The sequence below is a fragment of the Pollachius pollachius genome, assembly GCF_949987615.1.
Source record: "Pollachius pollachius genome assembly, chromosome: 14".
NCBI classification, from domain to species: Eukaryota; Metazoa; Chordata; class Actinopteri; order Gadiformes; family Gadidae; genus Pollachius; species Pollachius pollachius.
In genome coordinates this window covers 12,476,689-12,497,872 of record NC_136947.1, presented here as the reverse complement: position 1 = coordinate 12,497,872, position 21,184 = coordinate 12,476,689, and the positions used below count along the sequence as shown (strand labels likewise).

At 43.2% G+C, this 21,184-nt stretch overlaps 4 protein-coding genes across 5 annotated transcripts; 1 reads left to right on the top strand and 3 right to left on the bottom strand.

Moving 5' to 3' along the window:
• Positions 1 to 2,391: 2,391 nt before the first annotated feature.
• Positions 2,392 to 5,607, top strand: LOC307085748 (E3 ubiquitin-protein ligase RNF212B-like; the record flags this gene model as incomplete). Its single annotated transcript, XM_079750608.1, has 12 exons — positions 2,392 to 2,491; positions 2,587 to 2,642; positions 2,742 to 2,816; positions 2,928 to 3,034; positions 3,293 to 3,353; positions 3,449 to 3,477; positions 3,580 to 3,620; positions 3,734 to 3,758; positions 3,933 to 3,990; positions 5,001 to 5,055; positions 5,140 to 5,170; positions 5,517 to 5,607. The coding sequence occupies 12 exons, from the start codon at positions 2,392 to 2,394 to the stop codon at positions 5,605 to 5,607; spliced, it is 729 nt and encodes a 242-aa protein (XP_079606734.1).
• Positions 5,608 to 5,887: 280 nt separating this feature from the next.
• homeza (homeobox and leucine zipper encoding a) lies at positions 5,888 to 11,758 on the bottom strand. Its single transcript, XM_079751495.1, has 2 exons — positions 11,409 to 11,758; positions 5,888 to 10,146 (listed from the first exon to the last, which is right to left on the bottom strand). The coding sequence occupies exon 2, from the start codon at positions 10,125 to 10,127 to the stop codon at positions 7,671 to 7,673; it is 2,457 nt and encodes an 818-aa protein (XP_079607621.1). The 5' UTR covers positions 10,128 to 10,146; positions 11,409 to 11,758; the 3' UTR covers positions 5,888 to 7,670.
• Positions 11,759 to 12,371: 613 nt separating this feature from the next.
• dhrs1 (dehydrogenase/reductase (SDR family) member 1) lies at positions 12,372 to 17,923 on the bottom strand. Of its 2 annotated transcripts, XM_079750273.1 has the most exons (8): positions 17,746 to 17,923; positions 16,497 to 16,640; positions 16,050 to 16,129; positions 14,676 to 14,808; positions 14,149 to 14,289; positions 13,332 to 13,401; positions 13,006 to 13,086; positions 12,372 to 12,774 (listed from the first exon to the last, which is right to left on the bottom strand). In XM_079750273.1, the coding sequence occupies exons 1-8, from the start codon at positions 17,887 to 17,889 to the stop codon at positions 12,638 to 12,640; spliced, it is 930 nt and encodes a 309-aa protein (XP_079606399.1). In that variant the 5' UTR covers positions 17,890 to 17,923; the 3' UTR covers positions 12,372 to 12,637. The 2 variants fall into 2 exon arrangements, with proteins under 2 accessions (XP_079606399.1, XP_079606400.1); XM_079750274.1 differs by lacking the exons at positions 12,372 to 12,774; positions 13,006 to 13,086 and having other exon boundaries at positions 13,382 to 13,957.
• A 1,118-nt stretch (positions 17,924 to 19,041) lies between these two features.
• Positions 19,042 to 21,107, bottom strand: cUnh14orf119 (chromosome Un C14orf119 homolog). The gene is made up of 3 exons (XM_079750645.1): positions 20,969 to 21,107; positions 20,294 to 20,718; positions 19,042 to 19,967 (listed from the first exon to the last, which is right to left on the bottom strand). Exons 2-3 carry the CDS (start codon positions 20,714 to 20,716, stop codon positions 19,794 to 19,796), a joined length of 597 nt encoding a protein of 198 aa, XP_079606771.1. The 5' UTR covers positions 20,717 to 20,718; positions 20,969 to 21,107; the 3' UTR covers positions 19,042 to 19,793.
• Between the last annotated feature and the right edge of the window lie 77 nt (positions 21,108 to 21,184).

Here is a 21,184-nt window from a genome sequence, read left to right as displayed (position 1 = left end):
TTACTTCTTATCGTACGTTGGTGCATTTAATTAGATTTGGAACAAGATCAATCCATTGCACTCATGTAACCCACTACCTCCCTTTTCCTTTAAAATCAGGGGAATAAGGTTTGTTTTTCCTTTTAGAAACATTAATTTGCATTTGGTGGCATACATCTAATAGTCCAAGTACTCTGTAGTAGTAGTAGTAGTGCTGCTAATGTTGTGGTAGTATGACCATGGGACCTACCTTGAGAGTGAGGTTTAGCAGCTGTTGCCATTTCAGATGTCTGACACACCATACCCGGTAAGGGGGTGGAGCCTCAGGAGGATATGGGCTAGGAGGTCGTCCACCAGGTTACTGCCGACGGTGGAAGGAGTTCTGGGAGGACGGGACAGGTTAGCCGGCTACATCCTCTGGATACATTTAATGTATGTACATGGAAATGGAAGTTTGGACTTCATGGGCTTACATTTCCCAAGTACGTTTAGTATACCTAGCTCAATTGTATTATTTTCATGTATTATTTCATCGGCTCAGGCAAATAATAATATACATTTGATCTTTGACATTGTCAAACTATCTGTGGTGTAATGCTTTAGTATTTTATATTATTAATTTAGTATTTGCCATTCATGTAGTTTTTAAGCAGCATCGGAAACAGTCTGGATTACCGTGACAGCAGCCAACCTCTAAAAATTTAAGCTGAATACAATAAAATTGTTGATTAATACTAGGATGATTTTGTATGCCTGAGCAACTGACTGATCTTCTAGCTGGTCTGGGACCAGCCGAGCTACACCCAGAGCCACCAGGTTGGGTGTAAAGTGGCGGAGGTTGTGTGACGAGGTGGACAGAGCTGTCTAAAGATCCTCCATGTTGTCCAACACCTGCTCCACGTGAGCACGGATGGACTGGGCCACCTGGAAGACATGAGGACCATGGAGACAATAGACACAGACGCATGTTGTGTGTCTCTTTCGAATACAAATCATTTGATAAATCGACTACCAAAATATAGATATTTTGAAAACAACGATATAGGTAAACCTTTTACAAGAAAAGTAACACCTTGAATCAAAGTATGTTAAATTCGATAAGCTGCAAAATTATGTGGTAGTAAATGGATGGATTTGCAATATAATATATAATTATCAGACTAAAACACACAAATAGGTCAGCAGAATATCAGCATGGCGGCATCTAATCCCGACATCTGGAGAGTGGAGACCTGGTAAGAAGCAGTGGGCAGGAGGAGGTGGGTGGTGTGCTCCCTGTCCTCCTGACCCGGTGGAAAGAGGAGCAGAGGAGGTGCTTGGTGAGCATGGTGATCGTCTGAGTGGGCCAGATTGTTTGGTTTCACGCCCTATTGTGCTACTTTTGATCACGTTGGACTTGAAAGAATAGCCCAACGTTTGTTAGCCGTAGTTGTGCTGGGGACAGTACTGATCAGCACCTGAGTCAGAAGCTGAGAAACGACCTCTATGTGATGAAGGCATGAGCAACAAACGCCCACCAGGGCGTCGCTGAGGCGTGGGTGTAGTCGACAGCCGCATCGACCTCAGTTGAGGACGGCCTCAACAGAGAGACTGTGATTGAAAGTTCTGAAATGATTCAACTCAAATCCTATCTTTTTGGATGATTAAGACATACTGTGACACATTATAATATGAACAATCTTTAAAGCAGGCCCATGCTTGTCTACAAATGATATCAATACGATTAGCCACAAGATAGCGTTCTTTGCTTAAGGGCCTCGACACACAACCAATTACAAGCAAGTTGCAACTGTTAAAAAAAAAAAAGTAAAATAATATTTAACGTTACCTTTCCAACAATTGATCTGTTTTTGTGAACATAAAACTCTCAGGCATTAACCTCAACATTCCAAGTTATTGTTGGTAAGCCAGAGCAGTGCAGTTCATTTTTGTTCTATGGTGTACCCTCGGGCCCTAAAGTTGATAAAACTATGCAGTCATTCATGTGTGCATCCTTTTCGGCCGCCATTAAGGAGCCGGTGCGCCAGTCATTGTTTTATACACAATCGATTCTAGAGTTTAACACTTAAGCTGTGTTGAAAGGTATAATCTAACCATGACTTGTTTGCGACTTGCAAAGGCCTTCACCAATTCACCAGAAACAATTATTTACATTATTATATTCAAGTTGAAGTGGTGCGAGCGTCCGTGTATGAGCGCGAAAAAAACGATGTTTATGGTAAGCATCCGGTCGAGCTAATGTGACGAAGCACACGATTACCTTTGTTTCTCCCCACTGAACCATTCAACTTACTACCCTCACGAAGGTAGGAGGCAGAAACACTTGTCCTGCCACTTTGCCAACTCACGGCCACTTTTAAAGTGTGAACGAGTAGTTGGCCCGTCTGGGTCCAGGTGAAGAAACCGAAGACGATGGACTGGTTCCACTGTAACCGATGTTTCAGGAGGAAAGGGCCCAGGTTCTTCGTCTCCAGTTGTGGCCATATCTGCTGTGAGGGTTGCATCAACTCCAGTAGGTCTTTCTGTGCTGCTTAAACTTCTTTTTACTTTTCACATTCATTATTCATATACGCTAGTATTGGGCAGTAAACATGTCTCCCTTTCCAGCAGAACAGTGCACCGTTTGTGGAGCCAGTTGTGATTATCTGCCTCTTACAGATGCGGTGGGTCTAGCTTAACGATTTCTAATGAAAAGCCGAAACCTAGAGGTGCCCTAAAACTTTCACAAAACCTTTATTTTGGCTAAATTGTTTGTTTTTTAGATGAAGCCACAAGAAGAAGTGTTTTTCAAGGACCCTGTAAAACTTATTCAAACACGGCTTGAGCACATAACACAGGTTTGTGTGTATTAGCGAAGGATGGTCTTAGATTAGGGTAGTGGTCATAAATAAAAGAGATATAATTAGTATAACGTTAGCCAACTTGCTTTTAACCCTTGTTACCTACAGATTGCCCTCTTTCAACGCAAACAGAAGGAGCGAGTGACGGCCTACTTCAAGCATAAATCTTCTGAACTGGAGAGACGCCTGAAGGAGGCCACAGAGCAGGGTTACAGGTGTGTGTGTGTGTGTGTTCTAATACAGCTACGCCAAGCTAAACACAATTAGGTAAGTAGGCTATATAGTATCTGCTCCTGCATTCAATAAACGTTGCAGTTCTGCTACTCTCAACACATGGCTAAATATTTTAATAGTAAAGCATATTAATACCATATTAATAAAAAAAGTAGTTTTCTAAGGTTCTTCTACCTGAGGTGGTGGGACTACACGTCTCCTGGGTGCTGTCTGTTTAGTTTTGTCTGTGATTTCCACAGGCAAGTCTGTGAGCTGAAAAGACAAAATGCAGAGTTGAAGAAGCCGCTTTCTCAGAGAAGGGTGAGTGTTGAAAGAGTAGCTTGATACTACGTACTCCATCCACAACGTCCATAGCACTGTCTAATCCAAAGTTCACGCGTATCTCCTTACCACAGGTCTCACCGGGACAATTTCTAACAAGCAGGTAAGAAAAACTTGTATCGCCGCTTTTGTGTTCCAAAAATGCCGGTGGGATGAATATCATGAATCGGTTTGATGGGGTTTGTAATGTTTCAATGACACACAGTGCCCACAGGATATCTCTTCCAGTTGCGGTCACACCTCCAGGTAACCACAAGAAAAAGGGCTTTTATTATGTAGTTCAGTTAATTTGTATACGCCTCACAAGACTTGCTTAGTACTACTGAACTGAGTAATGGTTTCTTCCCCCTCCCCCCTAGTGACACCTCGCCCACAGAATATGAGGTACCCTGTTTACTGCCTAGGCACAACAGCAGCGTCCTGGTGGTTCGGGACACATCTACATAGAAAATGACATCTACATAGAAAATAAGGCAAAGAAAGTGCCCTTTAATGAAAAAATAGTCCCCAGCAAAAGTGCTTTGTAAACCTGTGCTTGACTCACTGTGTGGTCTTCAGTCATCCCAGCTCGGCCGAATCCCAGGGGAGAGCAAGAGGCCCACGGCTTTCCCTCACGGTGAGCATGATATGCATTCACACCTCCAGCCATCTCCATGGGCGTCATTCACCAAGCGGCCATCTTGGTTCTAAACGCTAGCTGGGTGGTGGAACTGAATGCGTAATTCTGCATTCAGCTCACCCACCCAGCTTGCGGAACCAAGATGGAGGCTAGGTTAATGAGGCCAATGCTCTTAGCATGTGAAACCCACACCTTTTTGAAACCACATATAAAAAAAAATAATAATACATTTGAGATTTACTTTAAACCATTGCATATAAATATACAACATTTAACCCCCTAAATGAATTGCACATAAAAACTATTATCCTTTTAAGGATTGATTTAATTGAAATACAACATATAATATGATATATTAGCGTGCTGAATAATAATAATTGTGTATCTTTTTCTCTTTATGTTATATGTTTATTTTTAGTTAAATATTTCCCTTCTGGTTGTATTGTTGTACAACTCTTGAATTTGTTTTCTCCAAATCATTGTCCATAAATGTACCTCATCATCATAGCCTGGCTCCGCCCGCCTAAGCACTTCCGCTCAATTTTGATTTCCCTTCAGTACTAGGTCTTGGTCTGCGGTATGTTAGAGGGTTTTCTCCGTCTAAATTTTCTGCGTCCAATCAGCGAACAGAGGGAGTGGCTGAGAACAATGACGTTAAAGTCAGCTCTCGTTGACGGACTTCTTCACGCAAGGTGATTGGTTTGTTTACAGCCTGCGCGCAACGTGATCCCCGGCCAGACGTTAGCGATTGGTTATGGCAGATCCAGAGTGGCACTGGGCAGACCCAATAGTTTTAAACTTCAACAGTCACCCGCCTTAAAGTGAGTTAACGTTAGTCAATTGAGTGGGTCCAGACTCTCTGTGCAAATGAAATGAAGTACGAGAGTCTGGTAGGACCAGGCTAACATCATTACCCATTGATGGTCCGAATCCTGTAAACAAAACTATACTTTTTTGGATGAACCAAATAGTGTACTTAGTATGTGTGTTCTGTTACTCTCTAAAAGACACCACCTGGATCGGCCCGGTCCATGTCCACTCATACTTCCCATCAGGACTTCAGTAAGTCTCTCTACAGACCATCACTTTGTTCGTTTAATGGTGACAATGTCATGATAAAGCTCTTAACTTCTTGATTTTCAAAAGGTACACCAGTCTCCTATACTCCTCCAGTCAGGTAACACATAACGTTCCAAACACTGTATGAAAGACAATTACCTTATTACAATTTGATGTTAACATGTGGTCCAGTAGACCTCACCAGACCAATTCATAGATATGTACAGGTATATGCCAGAGTAAATAAAACATGAGCTTGCAGATACGCCTGGTTCCTAGGCTAGTTTGCATTACCATTTGTGTTTAAATAAAACGTTTTTAAAAAGAAAGGTGGTAGGAAAGTATAGTGGCGAGTGTTTGGTTCCCAGCCAAGTGAATGAGTTTGATCCCTGATCTCCATGGACCACCTTGGTAGCTAGGCTGCCAGATTAATAAATAAAACACATTTGCTTCTTCATTTTTAGGGTTGGAAATCAAAACCCAAACGTTTTCCAGTTTCAGTTATTCAGTGGATCATCTCTACAGTCTCCCAGACCTGGGAGAAATTGGCGCTGAATTCCATTTAGTGGTCACGTTTCTGGTAAATTTAGTCACGATGAGGTCATCCCATTTATGGTAAAGGTTTGTTTTTGTAGTTGAATGGCCTGTTGTTCATTTTGCACAGGCCATGTGGCATTAAGCTGTTTAAGATATATATTCATTCATAGGTTTTCATATTCTATATTTTATTCATAAGAAAATGGCTGGAAAAGTTCATTTCTATTCATGGTTTCAGAAAACTCAGTTTTTGTACCAATAAACTTTTATTAGCATTGTTGACATTGTTGAACAATCAGTGTGGAATTTGAAACGTTATTGCTTTTTAACGCAAGATATACACAGCAGTCAAGATTTCTGAAAAGAGATGTATATATACATCCCTATAATAATGTTGACTTTAATATTGGAAGACCAAAAGGAGGTTCATTGCATTGAAATATATGGTATCTTATAAGTATTCAAAATGAAAATATTCAAAACCTCATTCGAATTTTAAGGGCATATTATATTTATAGTACAAAACAACCATAATTGTGTCAATTCAATGCCAATTCAAGTCATATTAGTCTAGTCCTATTCCTGAACAAATGTAATCTAAAAATAAGATAAACAAAAAGGTTAAATGACAGTAAATGGCCGTGTTATGAAATCAATGTTATTTACTGTGTGTTACCAGTGATACAATTGTGCAAAATGGAATGGATGATGTAGGCCATCTTTCAGTATACGAAAAGGCTATTATAGATTCACAACCATCTCTACAAATGGAATACTAGTATTTGGCTACTTTTCATACTCTTCTAATGGAATACACAAACCATTAAAGTAAAAATTCATGATATGTCACACATGTAAACACCTTAATTACATCTGTGCTTCAACTCATTATCTAAGGTGGATAGAAATCACGGATGTTTGTTTTGTATCTTTTATTTGACTAGTCAATCCCCATCTACTTCTACAAATGGGCCATCTGCGCTCACTTCCAGTATTTCGTATATATTTACATGCCCCGCGTTGCCAGTTGTCATTTACCTACGATACCCCTCGTCCGGTTCCGCCCTACAACTACTACATTTCCAGTAGATAAATGGACATCTATGGCCCAGACCACTACCCTTGCATCAACTACAGAGATTACAAAATATGTATCATAGCGGAGAGAAAAATACTGATACCGATCAAGTCAGCGAGTGCAAAGCCCAATTCTGGTTGAACCTCCTCCCTTTGATTGGAGGGACATTGTTAAGGAGATGCACAAATTGAACTAATTACTGACATGTTTTTTTCTGCAGTAAAACTGGAGCAGCCCTACACTAAACACACATTGAAAACCTCAGATTTAATACTTCTTGAGATGCACAGGCTCTAAAAATGAATACATGAACAAAATGAATATATTTCAGGTATATGCATGTACTAACAGTCTGTAAATAAAAACTAATAGAATAGCCAGACTACCACACTTTGTTAAAGTACTACATTAAGCATGGTACAAGGTTCAATAAAAAAAAACTAAAATGACACTGGTTGTCATCAGAAGAGATGGCTTAAAGAACGGGACAGCAGGCTCTGAAACAGCTAGTGCAACATGACAGTTTTTTAAGTGTGAATGTCCAGTGTGCCATTTGTGACAGGAATAATTGGCAATAAACACACGATTACACAGTGATAAGTCAACAATTACCATAATTATATAAACTTTCCCAGAGCAGCGCTGTGTCTGCAAAATTCTGAGATACACTGAAGTACCAAATGTACTACAAATATAAATTATACTGCTACAATACTAAAAAATAAATGTATTGCTCAGACAATCTAAACTGAGACAACTATCCTAAAATACAAACCAGTGTACAACATCCTTTTTTTTTCTTGAGGCAGTTCTTTAAAAAGCAGAAGCACAGTTCAAGACCAAATATATTAGAATACACGGGAAAAACCGCATTATAATAATAATACAAAACAATTGCTTGACTTTTGAGCTGGCTTTTGGAAGACGTAACGGATGCAGATCTATTCCAGTTAAAGCGATGCTAACCAATGGGGGGGAACACACTCCACCAGTGTCTTTTTCCTCAATCCGTGTTGTCGGACTCCAGTTCGGTGATGTCGCCCACCTGAGACGCAAACCACTCGCGGACCTGCTGGTAGCTCATTCTAGACCTCTTGCACAAGGAGTCGAGGTCTTTTTCCTGCAGCTTCCCAGTTGACTGGTGATACGCTTCCAGTGGTTGGATGTTCAGGGTGTCTGTGTTGGCGGCAGTTCCGTTGGCCTGACTCGACTTTCGCTTGCGACTACCGCCACTGCCGCGTGGTGTGGTACTGTTGCTGTTGGTTACGCCAGCGTTGCCCTGCTGCGTGGCCAGCTCTGCCAGGAACTGCTCCCGCACGCCCTGCACCCAGCGCAGCTGCCCGTTCTTAACCGCGTAGCGCGTATCCCCAAACCACTGAATGACGTCTGCGCGCGGTAAGCCGGTGAGCTTGACGAGCTCAGTGTAATCTTCACTCTTTGGCCACTGGCAGCGCAGGAAGTGCTGCTTTAGGACGTCCAGTTGTTCCTTGGTCTTCCGCGGTCGCCCAGCGGGGGTGAGGGCTGGGGAGGAGGGAGCAGAGGACCCCGATCCCCGGGAGAGTTGTGGGGTCACGGGCGGTGAGCCCCCCTTGGTGGAGCGCGACGACTTCTTTGATCTGCTGACGCCGTTTGAAAGTTGTTTGGTAGGTGAGGCAGTTGGTGGTGGGGTGCTAGCGGGGGAGGGGCAGGGAGAAGGTTTCAATTCTTTCTCCTCCATTTGTGGGGGTGTTGTTGGCTCTATCTTGGGGGGTAGTGGCTCTATCTTCTGCAGGATTTTCTCAATCTTCTCGGTTTTCTCAATCCTCTGTATGGTTTTCTCAGTCTTCTGTGTGGTTTCCTCAGTCTTGGCTGCGGTTTTCTCAGTCTTCAGTGTGGTTAGCTCAGACTTTACTGTGGTTTCCTCAGTCCTCTGTGGGACTTCCTCAGTCTTCGGTGGGACTTCCTCAATCTTCGCCGTGATTTCCTCTGTCTTCTCTGTGATTTCCATAGTCTTCTCTGTGATATCCTCAGTCTTCTCTGTGATTTCCTTCTTCTGTGTGGCTGGCTCAGTCTTCTGTTTGATTTCCTCAGTCTTCTGTGTGGCTTGCTCAGTTTTGGGGGTCTTGGTCAATTGTAACGGTTTCTCTTCAATCGGTTCACCCTCAACAAAATGGTTGCCATTACTGGAAGCCTCCTTCTCAGCTGCCTCTTCCTCTGCTTCCACAACTCGTTCCCCAAAGGCCTCCAGGCTGTTTGTGAGAAAAGTCCGGAAGAAGTGAGAGTCTTTAATCCCATTGCTACGCGTCACCTCCTGTGCATTCAGGCCGTTTTGTTGCAGATGTGTCTTCGGAGAAACCAGCGGAAGGGGTTGAATCTGCTGATGGCCCTCTTGCGTTTCTGGCACAGTGGGGTGGGAGTAGGTCTGTGCGGCACTGAGGGCCCCCCGGCCTACCCGTAGCTGGTACCGGCTATCGCTGAACCACTTTCGGATGTCGTTGCGGCTCAGCCCCGTTTCCTCCTGCAGTCGCCGTAGCTCTATCTCCGTGGGCCAGTTCTCCAGGAGGAAACTGGTGCGGAGGACGGCGAGTTGTGCCTTAGACTTTTTGTAGCGTCCGTGACGTCGCTGTTGCTGTGCCTGCTGCTGCTGCTGCTGCTGCTGCTGATGCTGATGCTGATGCTGATGCTGCTGCGTGGACGACTCAATGGAGAGGTCGAGCGAGACGTCAGCCACCACAGTAGCTGGCGTGTCGACAGGGGGGCGGTAGTAGTAGGAGTCCTGGGGTGGCGGGAGGGAAGATTTGAAACACAGGACCGCCGGTCTGGCAGGTTTGTAAGAGTCCTGGGATTCATACACCGATTTCTTTTTGGCTGGCATCGAAGTGGAGCGGGCCCCTTCTATTTCATGACCGCTGTCACCGTCCACCATAACGATCGCCTCATAACCCTTTCTCTTGCCCTTCGCAGGCGATTCTGTGTTTTTTACTTTAACAGAGTCGCCGGCGAGCTCAGGCACCGAGAGCTTCCTGCGGGTCTCCTCGATTTCCTCCGAGGCCCAGCTGATGCCGTACTTGATCCTCTGAACCATGAACCACACCTTCACTTTGTCCAGCGGTAAGGCGCATGCCCTGGCGAGGGCACTCACTTCACGGGATGTCGGGTACGGAAACAAATTAAATGCCTGGACTAGCTCTGGTATGGCATCTAGTTCTCTGGTCTGATCGGCCTGGGTCCAAACCAGCTTCAGTCCTTCAGAGACGAGGGGCAAGCAGACGACAGAGTTGTTGTTCGTGCTGAAGCTAGCAACGCCTTTGTCGTCGTCCGCCGAGTCAGCAGATTTGTGTACATCCTTGGTAGAGCGGCAGACTTTGTGCTTCTCCTGCTCTTGGGTCTTGGTCACCACCATCACCTTGTACGGCTCTTTCATGTGCACGGCAGCGCCTTTTCTACCGCTGAGTTCACTGGGAGCTGCCATCAGGGACATGGTAGAAGGGCTTTTCTACCTAAATAAAAGAGATAAAACAAAATTACTTTCTCACCACAACTTGTCTCAACCAGTTTGTCACCATTAAAGTAACATCCGTGACATCATCTGGGTAACAGAACAGAAAAGGTGAAGCTTACGTGCAATCGCCACTTCTCGACGCATTCAAAACTTTCTATTCTAAAAGTAAATTATCCGACAGCTGTTTCACACCCCTCCCCCCCCCCCACGACCCACCAGAGCTTGGCACCCTGTCCTCCCCGCGCCTCGCAATGAAACCGGTCGTATACTCCACCGTCCAGATTGACCACCCCTCCCCCCTGAGACCAAGAGTTGGGGACTGACTTTTGTTTCGTGGGAGTGGTGTCAATGGGTGGTGACGGGTGGGGTAGGGTGGGAGCTTGGCTTGGGGGGGAGAGGGGGGGGGGGGGGGGGGTGGAGGAAGAGGGGGGTGAGGAAAAGGAGGAGGAAGGAGGGGAAAGAGGGGCATACGAAATCCATCACAGTCCACTTTCTCACCAGTTCCCTGCACTGGCTTTGTTCTACTTCAAGTTCTTAGTCCTTAAAAGAGATTCAAGAGTCTTCATGGACACAAATCCACACAGTGCAAACACCCATGTAAATCTAAAAGCCAGCAGCGAGCTTGAGCTTTTGTCAGTCTGATTTAGTAGGTGAGGAGGATTTTTAAGTACACATAAAGCAAATGTAAAATGATCCAGACTCGAAAACGGATTATTTTGTATGGATCAATGCAAACCATTTTAGTGAACTTTGTATGTTGAATAGTGTATGTTATATAACAGGTTCAGAACTATAATATTGATTAAACAAATTGTAGCTCATACCTAAGCTGTAACGGGTCCATTTGTAATGAAACAGGTGTCACAATATTAACAACTTAAAGCTTTACAATGAACTACTGTTCTTTGTTTACTAAATCAAATGTTCCGAACTCAGTTTACAGATTACGCCACATCTGATGGTGGCAGAGCGTGCCAATTGGCCACTATCACAAACAAGTTTGTGTTCCGTTTATTTTTACAGTAGACCTAGATGGAGAACGGGCAGAAATTTCAGTCGCAAATCTGTCGTTAAATACAACATTTTGTAATCCACATCGTTCTATAGAGTCGGTGAAATACATTTCTCCAAACTTGTTCCCCGATCCCTTTAAAAACACACTGGGCTCGATCCTTTGTGGCGTACTAAGTAAAATGCCCAGACTGCACAGGCGCATTTGGTCGTTGGACACGCTTCAGTGAAACACAAAAATAAACTTACCATTAATGCCAATGCCGCTTTTGTCTTCAATATGTGTGTACGATTGCGTACACGGCTACCACTCTTATCCGAATAACAGTCTTCTCCTAAAATCAAGTCTTGATCAACACTGGGAAACAATACCGTCTGTTTGGTACCCTCGCTTAGTTATCAAGCACTCGACCGGATTAGGATTGGGATACAAAGATGCCAAATAACTAACTTTCTCGCTTTACCCGTGAGTTAAGAACGGTGTGAATCGTTATCGTCGAACAGCTGTGTGCTGAAATCTTTAATTTACAAACTAGAGGACTGAACTTGGATGCCCGTTACTTTAGCCTCTTCGGTCCGTTGTTGCTTTTGTTCTGAAACTGAGAAGTCTTTCCTCTGTCCGGCCACAGCGAGGCTAGGCGGAGCTGAGGACCAGGAAACTATGAGGGCCGGAGTCTCCCAAAGTGACGATTGTTGTGGGTGTGCCATCCTGTGAAATGCCAAGCACGGATTGGAGGAAACAGGCGCCCGTATAATAAGAGTAAACGACACAATTAAAATCTATAATAATAAAAATCGAAACTCTATAATAAATAAAAATCAGAAGCCCATATTGGCCCATAGACATAAAACCGACAAGAAAATATTAAGCTTACCTATTAAGCACAAATCAAATATCTTTTCTTGAAATAATAGTGTTGCGTTGCCCCGTCTGAAACCCATAATATCTTTGGGTAATATTCAGCTAGGAGAGATTTGCATCATGCATTTGCAAACCTCATCGAGTCATGGATATATGTATGTACTACTATTCATGCAATTAATAAAATTATTTTGGGGATATAAATATATGCACAAATACAACAAATAAAATAAAGTACACCAACAAATAAAATCGACCACATTTTAAGTTTTCTTTTGTATCAATATTTAATAATAGTTAAAATACATTACAAAATAGATATGATTATAGTACATTCATTATCTAGTGACTTCAAATCATGTGCAGAATTTGTGATTATATACACATAAAAAATGTAAACAATTAGGTTAATAGTTAATAAAGATGTGCCTCTTTTTCAAAACCACATTACATTCCTTCATCCAATCACTGGAGTCTCTTCAAAGATAACAATCCTTCTGCCTTAGGGTCAAGCATGTTTAAAGTATCAGTATAAAGTAGTACCAGGAGCCTAGCCTACAGAGGGAATAGGAAACGGTTCTATGGCTACAGAGGCTTGGGGGATGCGGCGGGCTGGTTAGAAGCGCCCCCCAGAGAGGGTGAGCATGAAGCGGGGCACCCGGAGGAAGGAAGGCACAATGGGGGCCAGCCAGGAAAGGTAGGGGACCTGGGACACCAAGAACTTCAGGGTGGTGTAGTCGGTCACGCTGCGCCCTGGCAAGTCAAGAGGATCACAAATTAATGAGAAAAAAGAATTTCAATTACAGGCCAAAACCACAATAACAAAAATACAAAAAGTAAATGCAAACATTTCTTCTAACAATTATACAAAAATAGGACATTTTTTGGCAATATGTAAACAATTTATATATAATTTGTGCCCCGTCAAGTGGTTGTGCAGCAATATTGTAAATATAATGTACATATATGACTACATAGTTTTACCGTCAACATCAAGTATTCCGTAGCGGCGTGCCAGGTCGCAGGTCATCAAGACCTTCCCCGTCATTGACATTCGATTTTTATCTACCGGGCAGAAGTACAAAATACCCACGGATTTATAAAAGCAAGACGATCAAATACATTATTGCATTGTCATATTTCCTTGTTATTTTATTGTTATCATTGAATAATGTAAACAAAGATTTTTTTTTGGAATTGTTCAAAGCCTCACTTGTCAGTCGCTTTTGATAAAAGCGGCTTCTCATTGATTAAATGTAAATAATTGAAGAATATCCCATGAGCGCTGTGAAGTAATACAACAATTGTACCTTTTGCCAGCTCCACAATGCACTTCCCGCTCACCTCCGTGCTCTCTCCACCCATCCACAGCTCTTTGAGCTGAACGGAAAACAGAAAACACAACCAGAACGTCAAGACAGAGCGAGGGATGAAAAGCCTTATGTTATGGCACTGAAGCTTTCGTGGAAGTATCGTACTAATATATAGCACAAATTTCCGTCTTCTCTTATTATATTAAAACCAATACATCGTTACAAAAACTATCACTAAGTCGGTTTGAATAAAAGTGATTTGATAAGTGACTAAAGAGGGACGCTACACAAAAATAATAATATTTACTTTATTAAATTCCAGACAGGAGATGTGGGTGTCAGGTCTGAAGTACAGAGCAGTGATAAGTAGCATAACATCTGACTAATATTAGAGGAGCGTCTGTATGTGTGCTAGTTCTGCACACATGTGTGCTAGTTCTGCGGTTCACCCATCAAAGTCACACTTGGCGAGCGTACTCCTGAGGACCCAAGGAAGTGCAGTGTTGCGTGTGCCGTTACAAACAGGCACGGAGCAGGCACTGCACCGGCAGGCCTACTGCTGAGGACCCGAGGAACTGCAGTGTCGAGGTTGAATTTGATTGGCTGAGTGGTTCTCGAGAAAGCTGCAAGCAGCGATACAAGGGGCCAAATAAGCAAGCAATCCGGTTCTCTGACAGGCCACTGAACTAGTCACATTTAAGATGCCATATCAAAAATATTAATAAGGAAAGACAACAAAGAATAGACAGAAATAATACATATCGATGCACATAATCTAAGTAGTAGAAAATGCCTGTAAGGGCAGACGGGATACCTTAGGGTCGACGGCCTCTCCCTTGTCTGTGTTTAGCATTTGGGACACCAGCTCTGTTGGCACGGCGCCCGGCCACAGGCTGACTGAGGCTACCCCGCTTCTTTTCAACTCCACGGCCATGTCTGCGGCCAGCCGATCACACTGAAATACAGACATGGAATGATATTTAATAACTGTAGTTAAAACATGGCTGTAGTTACTTTCACATCTCCATCCGATCCTTTAGACATTTTTATTTGGGAAATATTAAATGTATTTCAAGTTGTAATATGTCTGTATTTGGACCACTTTTTGAAGAATATACTTTGAAATATTCTTTATATGTAACTTTAAGATGATATTGCTCCGTAGTGGCCTAAGAGAGGGTAAACTTGATGAGCTGGTTTTGGTTTCATCCACGTGTACTCTTGACGGGTTTGCTTCCACTGAGAATTGAATTAGGTAATTAAATAATTCAACTGATTAGACAGGATTAAGACGTCTGGACTGCGGTACAAAAACTGGCTGCAGAGAGCGCGCCAACTCACCGCAGCTTTGCCGACGCCGTAGGACACGTTGAAGAGGTATTTCAACCCCCCGAGGGAGGAAATCATGACGATCAGGCCCCGCCCCTGCTCCACCATCATCCTGGAGGCGTAGACTGAGCAGAAGTAATGGCCCCTGGGCAAGAACAATGAGACTCAGAAACCGGCCTTTGAACACACAGTAGTTTAGTCATTTGTGAATACACTGTTGATTTATTTAGTTACAATTGGGGACATTTCCACTGCAGCTCTATGGCTGTGAATGACGATGATCATCTTCAACACTTTGAAGAGACCGAACACCACCCACCCACACCTCCTCCGTCGACAGTGTACATTTGCAATATTTCGAATTTTGGGAGAGGGTGGGAATAGGTCAGGTTGCTTCGGATGTTAGTGAGACCCACTGGGAACGTCTGAGGGCGGGGATGAGTGGCTGAATGAGTAGGCAAGTGAGTGGGGGAGCTTGTGGGCGAGTGATCGAGTCAGCTTGTGATTGGGTAGCATTAGTAAAATTACCGATCTTCTGGTTGACTGCTGACTGTCCAACCCATTTTAAAAGTTATTCACTACACTCGACACACTGCCGATCATTCTAAAGAACAACGGTGAATTAGCATTTCTGTATTCTTGAATTTCACGTTGGGGATTATTGAGGTGCTGAGAACAATGATTTCAGGAAAGTGTCTATACTTCCTGGTACACCACTTGTCCTCAAGAGTGTCATGAATATGGTTGGAATGTTATTCACGCCCATAGACACATTCGCAGACACATACATGCTGGATTCTGTGGCGTCACAGAATCCAGCACAAGACTCATCCGATTCCAATTAAATGAGCTGTCACGGTTACCATGGAAGGAATCCATTCTGTGTTGTTGTTGAGTTAAATCTAGACACATTGGTAGCAGTACCAATCACACAGGAGCTCCTATTTAATCCTCTGAATGTTGTTGCCCAATAAATAAACAGAGAATTATATATTTGTTATCCATTACGGCTTCATTCACTAATATCGTGTTTTGTATGCAGAATAACCAACCGTTAAAACCCTTGGGCTAAATATAGCCCTAACAAGATGGTGCAGATGCTTTTATCCAAAACGACTAACAGTAATTCAGATATAGATCACTAAGGAGCTGGTAGGGGTTAGGATCTCTTGCTTAAGGATGCCAACAGGTAGACTGCAGACATGGGGATCGAACTCAGTGCCTTTCGGCTGAGATTTGAACACTCCAGCCCCACTATCCTGCCCCTCGGTTTGTTTACATCTCATGGAGGCACTTCATCCATGGGTATCTTCATCCAACGGTAGCTTGCCATGACTAAGCAGGATCATGACTTGGCAGCGGCCATGACTCAGCACAAACACCTACCTCAGGCCTGTGTTATTGATAGAATCCCAAATGTCTGGATCTGTCTCCCAGAACTTCTTCCCCATGCTGTCAAAGATAGCCTGTAATTGGAAGAGCAACAAGAAGAGTTCAGGTTCAAGCCTCATGATGAACAAACGAATGAGGATATGTTAAAAAACACATGCCTAATTTTCTCCTCTATTTTCACATTCCGTCTACACACCAAATCTAGATTCTGCCCATATTGGATTGATCTGAAAACAACGGTCTTGTGTCGATGTTTGGACGTGAAAAAACTATATTCCTGAAAGCACATAAGGCGTATGATCCCTCACATGATCCCTCAAGACATCAGCAGCCGGTTATAGTTGTCGCATCATCGCATGTGACATTTAGAAACTGTGTTTATACATTTATCTGGAATGGCATATATAAACAGACAGTGTCCCGGCATTGGCCTACACCGACCTGCACGCCTGCATAGGCGTTGTTGACCAGGATATCCAGGCGGCCATTCTGTTCACGCTTGATCCGCTCAAACAGCTGTTTGATGTCGTCTTCTTTGGAGGAGTCACATACCACCGGCAGGCAGTCGCCTCCCCTCTCCTCTACCTGAAGGGGAGGGACCACAACAAGGCTATTGTAAGACCTTGCTTTATCCCCATCAACACTAATGGCAACTCCCATGAAATTAAGACTTTGGTCACTCTTGTTTTGCTCACCGAGTTGTTTTTTAGATTAGATTACGTTCAACTTTCTTATCACTATGCAGAGTAGGCTACAGGTACACAGCCAATGAAATACAAAGTCAATGTTAATGCTCAGTTATGCTACCATTCAATCTTCCCATTAAGTCACCTATTGCACTCATAACCGTCCCTGGAAGGAGAGTTCCTCTGTCAGTGTTCCTTCCTCCCGACTCTAAAATGTAACCTTTGAAGCCCTTTGAGACAGCCACTGTTATAAGGATCTAAACTAATTTAACTTACACTGCTTTTGTAGCTGATTCAGTCTCTATGTAAGAACTTGAATCAGACTGAGGTGAATCAGGCTCAACATTGATAGGGTTAGAGACGATTGGGAAAATAGCCTCAAAGGATTATGCAATCAAACAGTGATGACCTTTGATCGACTCTGGAAATGGAGTCACATTTAGGAAATTATTAACATGAGAAAGTGTTTCATGAAATTTAAATTGTGCCTACTTCCCTCAATAACAGTTTGCTTGTTGTGTAGAATACTGAGTAGTATGCATATACAATGTGTTTCATTATGGTGATATTTGATTCAAAATCCTTAAACCAGCCAATTCTGTATAGTCTCCCTTTTACCAACAAGAACCACCATAAACAATAAACTGGAGAGGTACTACTATACAAATAATGTCGTTTTTGAATAATGTGTTCCACCAAGCAGCTGAAGACAGCTAGAGAGCAACCCATATAGGTTCGACAGCAAGACTCAGAGCACATGTATCATGTGTTATGTCTTAATCCTGTGTGTCGTATGCGTGGATTATATTTTCAAAGCCAGTGGAAACAAGTTGACGTCACACATCATCACTCACGCACATTATGTTTGGGCAATAGTTGCAAACAAATCCAAGACAGAGTATATGCATAAAACAGTGTCCCATCTTGACCAACCAACTAGATTGTAATACAAATCGAAGCTCCCCTGCCATCCTAATATGGGGGAAAATACAAAGGTGGCCTACCTCTGAAGCAGTCTGTCTCAGAGTCTTCTCTTGTCGCCCTGTTATATAGACAGTAGCCCCTGCTTCGGACAACTGCAGAGCAATGCCTCTTCCGATCCCTCTGGAGGCGCCTGTGACCAAACAAATCCAGCCCGAGAGTGCCATCCCTTATGCCAGAGAAGAAAGAATGATCGGTACGATATTGTATCCGATGGTATCTGACTGATCGTTACAGCCAATTACAACCCGTCGGTAGTACGTGTTACGTGTCTATGTTGTCGCTGCCAAATAAAATCGGACCAATAGGGTGTAGTCGTTTATTACACAACCCGCAAATAGTTGCACTATTATCCAAAGCGTCTTCATATAACCCAATGCACTCAACCGCGGTTCATGTAAGCTTAGTTAAGTTTGGAAATAAGGAGCTTTTCCTAATCAGTCCATCATGAAACCCATACAAGGCGAGCATGTAGCCCCGTTTGTGACTCAACGGTCCAGCACCAAATATGGGACCCAACTTTGGGGAGCGATGGATAAAATGGGGTCTCGGTCCGGCGTTCATTGCTTTAGTGTAACCTTAAATCACGAACAACGATCACTTGTGAGTTGTAAAGACGTACGAGGGCTGTATCACTGTAAATACGCATATAAGCCAATGTGGCTTATAGGCAAGGACGCGTTCGTTACCTAAACAGTTATTGTGTTGTATATCGCGCCACCATTCCCTGGAACATCGTGGACAGCAGTTTAATCAATATATACTTGCCTACACAAGATGGCGCAGTAAAACAGATTGTGTGCACCTCTTGGAGGAACAACATCCATGGAATGAGGGGTAGAACGCATCGAAGGTTCCAACACAAGAGTGACCTTTGCTCTACTTTTCTGTGAGGTTTGACGCAGAATAAGGGTACCGCTTACTGCTTTGTATTTTCAGAATTGTACGTTGAGAGCCAACTTTCCTCAAACCAGTTACCATTTATTTAATAAATACAAGTATAAGGATACCACCATTCAATGTTTTAATTCAATTATGGCATGGGGCATTACATCAGATTAATATACTTAACATTAGCAGAGGCAAATTCATTCTTGAGGAAGGGGTTTCTGTTAATTTCTTTAACTCCAAAATCTAAAAAGGTAGGCTAGGTCGATTTTGGCTCTCATCTTGGAAACTAAACTGACTGAAGGCCACTTAATCTGCGTTGACACGATTATCAAACTCTTTGGGTCTGCACTGGTGAATCCTCTTCGGATGTGTATGCATGTTAAAAAGACAAACAGAGATGCGTGCAGTAAAATTGATATACAATGTCAGCCAACGCAATAATTAATTTTAATATGTAAATTGTTAAACCAATGCATGATGTGACTGATCGTAATACAATGTATCGCCTGAATTAAAAAATAATGAACAAGTGAGATAAAACAAAAGCAATAGTATAGTCTACTGCATTTATTTCTTGTTGTGGTAAAAAAAAAAAATCACAATAAGAAAGTTGAAATTATCAGATTATATTATCAGAAGCTTAAAATACTTTTCAATTTACCCGTGTGTCTTGTATTTCTTTCCCCTCCAGAAGCTTACATGATTGGGTACAAAACAGGAGCACAGTGCCTTGAGGTTCCAGGATTTCAAAATAATAGTCCATACAAAAATCCCCAAGCTATAACTCATTTCCGACCTTTACAAACTGCACACTGTAGGGCCAAGGCCCTGGGAAACACATTTAGCAACAGATAAACAATAGCCCTTATTCAAATGTTTTTGATTTTTGTTTGTTTTAATCCTGTAGGTATTCTGCTTCCAAACACTTCATTGGTTTATATTGCAGGTGATGTAGGTTAACACAATGATCCATACTATCCAAGTTGTAATTCAACAATAGATCCCCTACCATCACTGTCAGAGTAGGGTTCAGAGAGAGAGAGGGAGAGGAGGAAGAGAGACATTTGGTATTCAGACCTGCTTTTACTTGATATAAACGTCACAATTGCCTTCAAATCCTTTACCCATCGCACATACTTCAATCGAAGCACCAATGTCATGGCTCGACTCCCACAAGCCATCACTCTCTCCCGGCGGTACCGGCCACACTCTGGTAGAACCGTGCTACAAAGGCCGGGTCGTGCTCTTCCAGGACGAGCAGGAAGTGGTTCCTCTCTTCCTCACTCCATGACTCGAACCACTGGGTCCAGAGACGCAGCTGGCACTCAAAGATGTTCGGAGGTCTGTCTCTAACCTGACGCCGTGCAGAAAGAAGGATAACCATGTTACATTGTAGCATTCGCCAGTGATTCCCCACTTGGGGTTCGCACCCAGGAGCTTGGCATCATATCCTGATTCAGTTAAGACTAGAAATGTAGGTACACCTCAGCTTCTTCCATTTTACACACCACGACAATATTAATAATGATCCTACACGTCAAGGTATTGCAATATTAGTCCAATGGAAAACATTTCTGGTTCCACGTCAATAATGGGATACCTGAGGCATACTGAAGGGGCTGTTTGGGTACATCAGATCAACAAGGTTGGGAAACACAAACACACAGGGTGAACAAGTACCTGTAGAGTATTGAGTGAATCTAGAAGAGTGCACACTTTCCCAGGTACTGCTTTGCCCAGAAGGTCCTGCAGAAAGCGTTCTCTCTGGGGGCTGGTCCACCCCAAGAACCAGCTCATTACGCACCGGTACTCTTGAAGTGTGACGTATGACACAGGCAGAGAACCCCCACCTGGCACTGCATTATGGGATGCACACGAGAGGGACTCAAGGGTCGGTGGAGCTGAACATTGTGGTGGCGAGGGCAGAGTTAGCAGGCCGGGAGACGAATAGCTGGAGGGCCACTCTAGTCTTGCGTTGCCAAGGGCTTCCTGTGTCGATCCAGCGAGGCTGGAAAAGGGACTGGCCACGGAAGGGGTAAACGTGTCGCTAAGCTGCGGTTGTTGTTCATTTGATCCCTGACTGACATGGTAGAACCACGACATCTCTGTAAAGATAAGAGCATTCAGTATGACAAAGGAATCTACATTCATAAATCTGCTGTAAACACAATAACAGATACTGTCACATCATAGCAGAAAATATTAGTCTTCCATTTAAGTACTTCATAAAAACCAAAGACAGCAGCACAATAACAGAGTCGATGAAGCGTATTATTAGATGTATGTCAAAGGAAGACATAAACACTTCGTGAATGGATGTCAGAATACAAAATTATAAAACATCTCAACACCCACCTTTTCTGCCGGTGAGTCAACGTGTTTTAGGCATCCCTAGGCGGCCGAAACATAGCCTACGGATTAGCTACCGGTCGCTGACATTTGTTTCTAGCCTTACAAACATACTAACGACAGCAAGACGCAGCAAGTGTTGTGCTTTGGGGAGCATCACCGTTGCGCTCACAATGCGCAACGGTCGTTGTGGCAAATGTAAAAAATATAACAGCAATTATT

Bases quoted from the DNA above. Each gene is read 5' to 3' on its own strand.
- homeza (XM_079751495.1), bottom strand. From the start codon at position 10,127: ATGTCCCTGATGGCAGCTCCCAGTGAACTCAGCGGTAGAAAAGGCGCT.
- dhrs1 (XM_079750273.1), bottom strand. From the start codon at position 17,889: ATGGCACTCTCGGGCTGGATTTGTTTGGTCACAGGCGCCTCCAGAGGG. The intron at 16,130-16,496 runs GTCGGTGTAGGC...TTCCAATTACAG, and splicing joins ACGCCTATGCAGGCGTGCAG to GCTATCTTTGACAGCATGGG. The intron at 13,402-14,148 runs GTATCCCGTCTG...TTTTCCGTTCAG, and splicing joins GAGAGGCCGTCGACCCTAAG to CTCAAAGAGCTGTGGATGGG.
- cUnh14orf119 (XM_079750645.1), bottom strand. From the start codon at position 20,716: ATGTCGTGGTTCTACCATGTCAGTCAGGGATCAAATGAACAACAACCG. The intron at 19,968-20,293 runs GTACTTGTTCAC...GCACGGCGTCAG, and splicing joins ATTCACTCAATACTCTACAG to GTTAGAGACAGACCTCCGAA.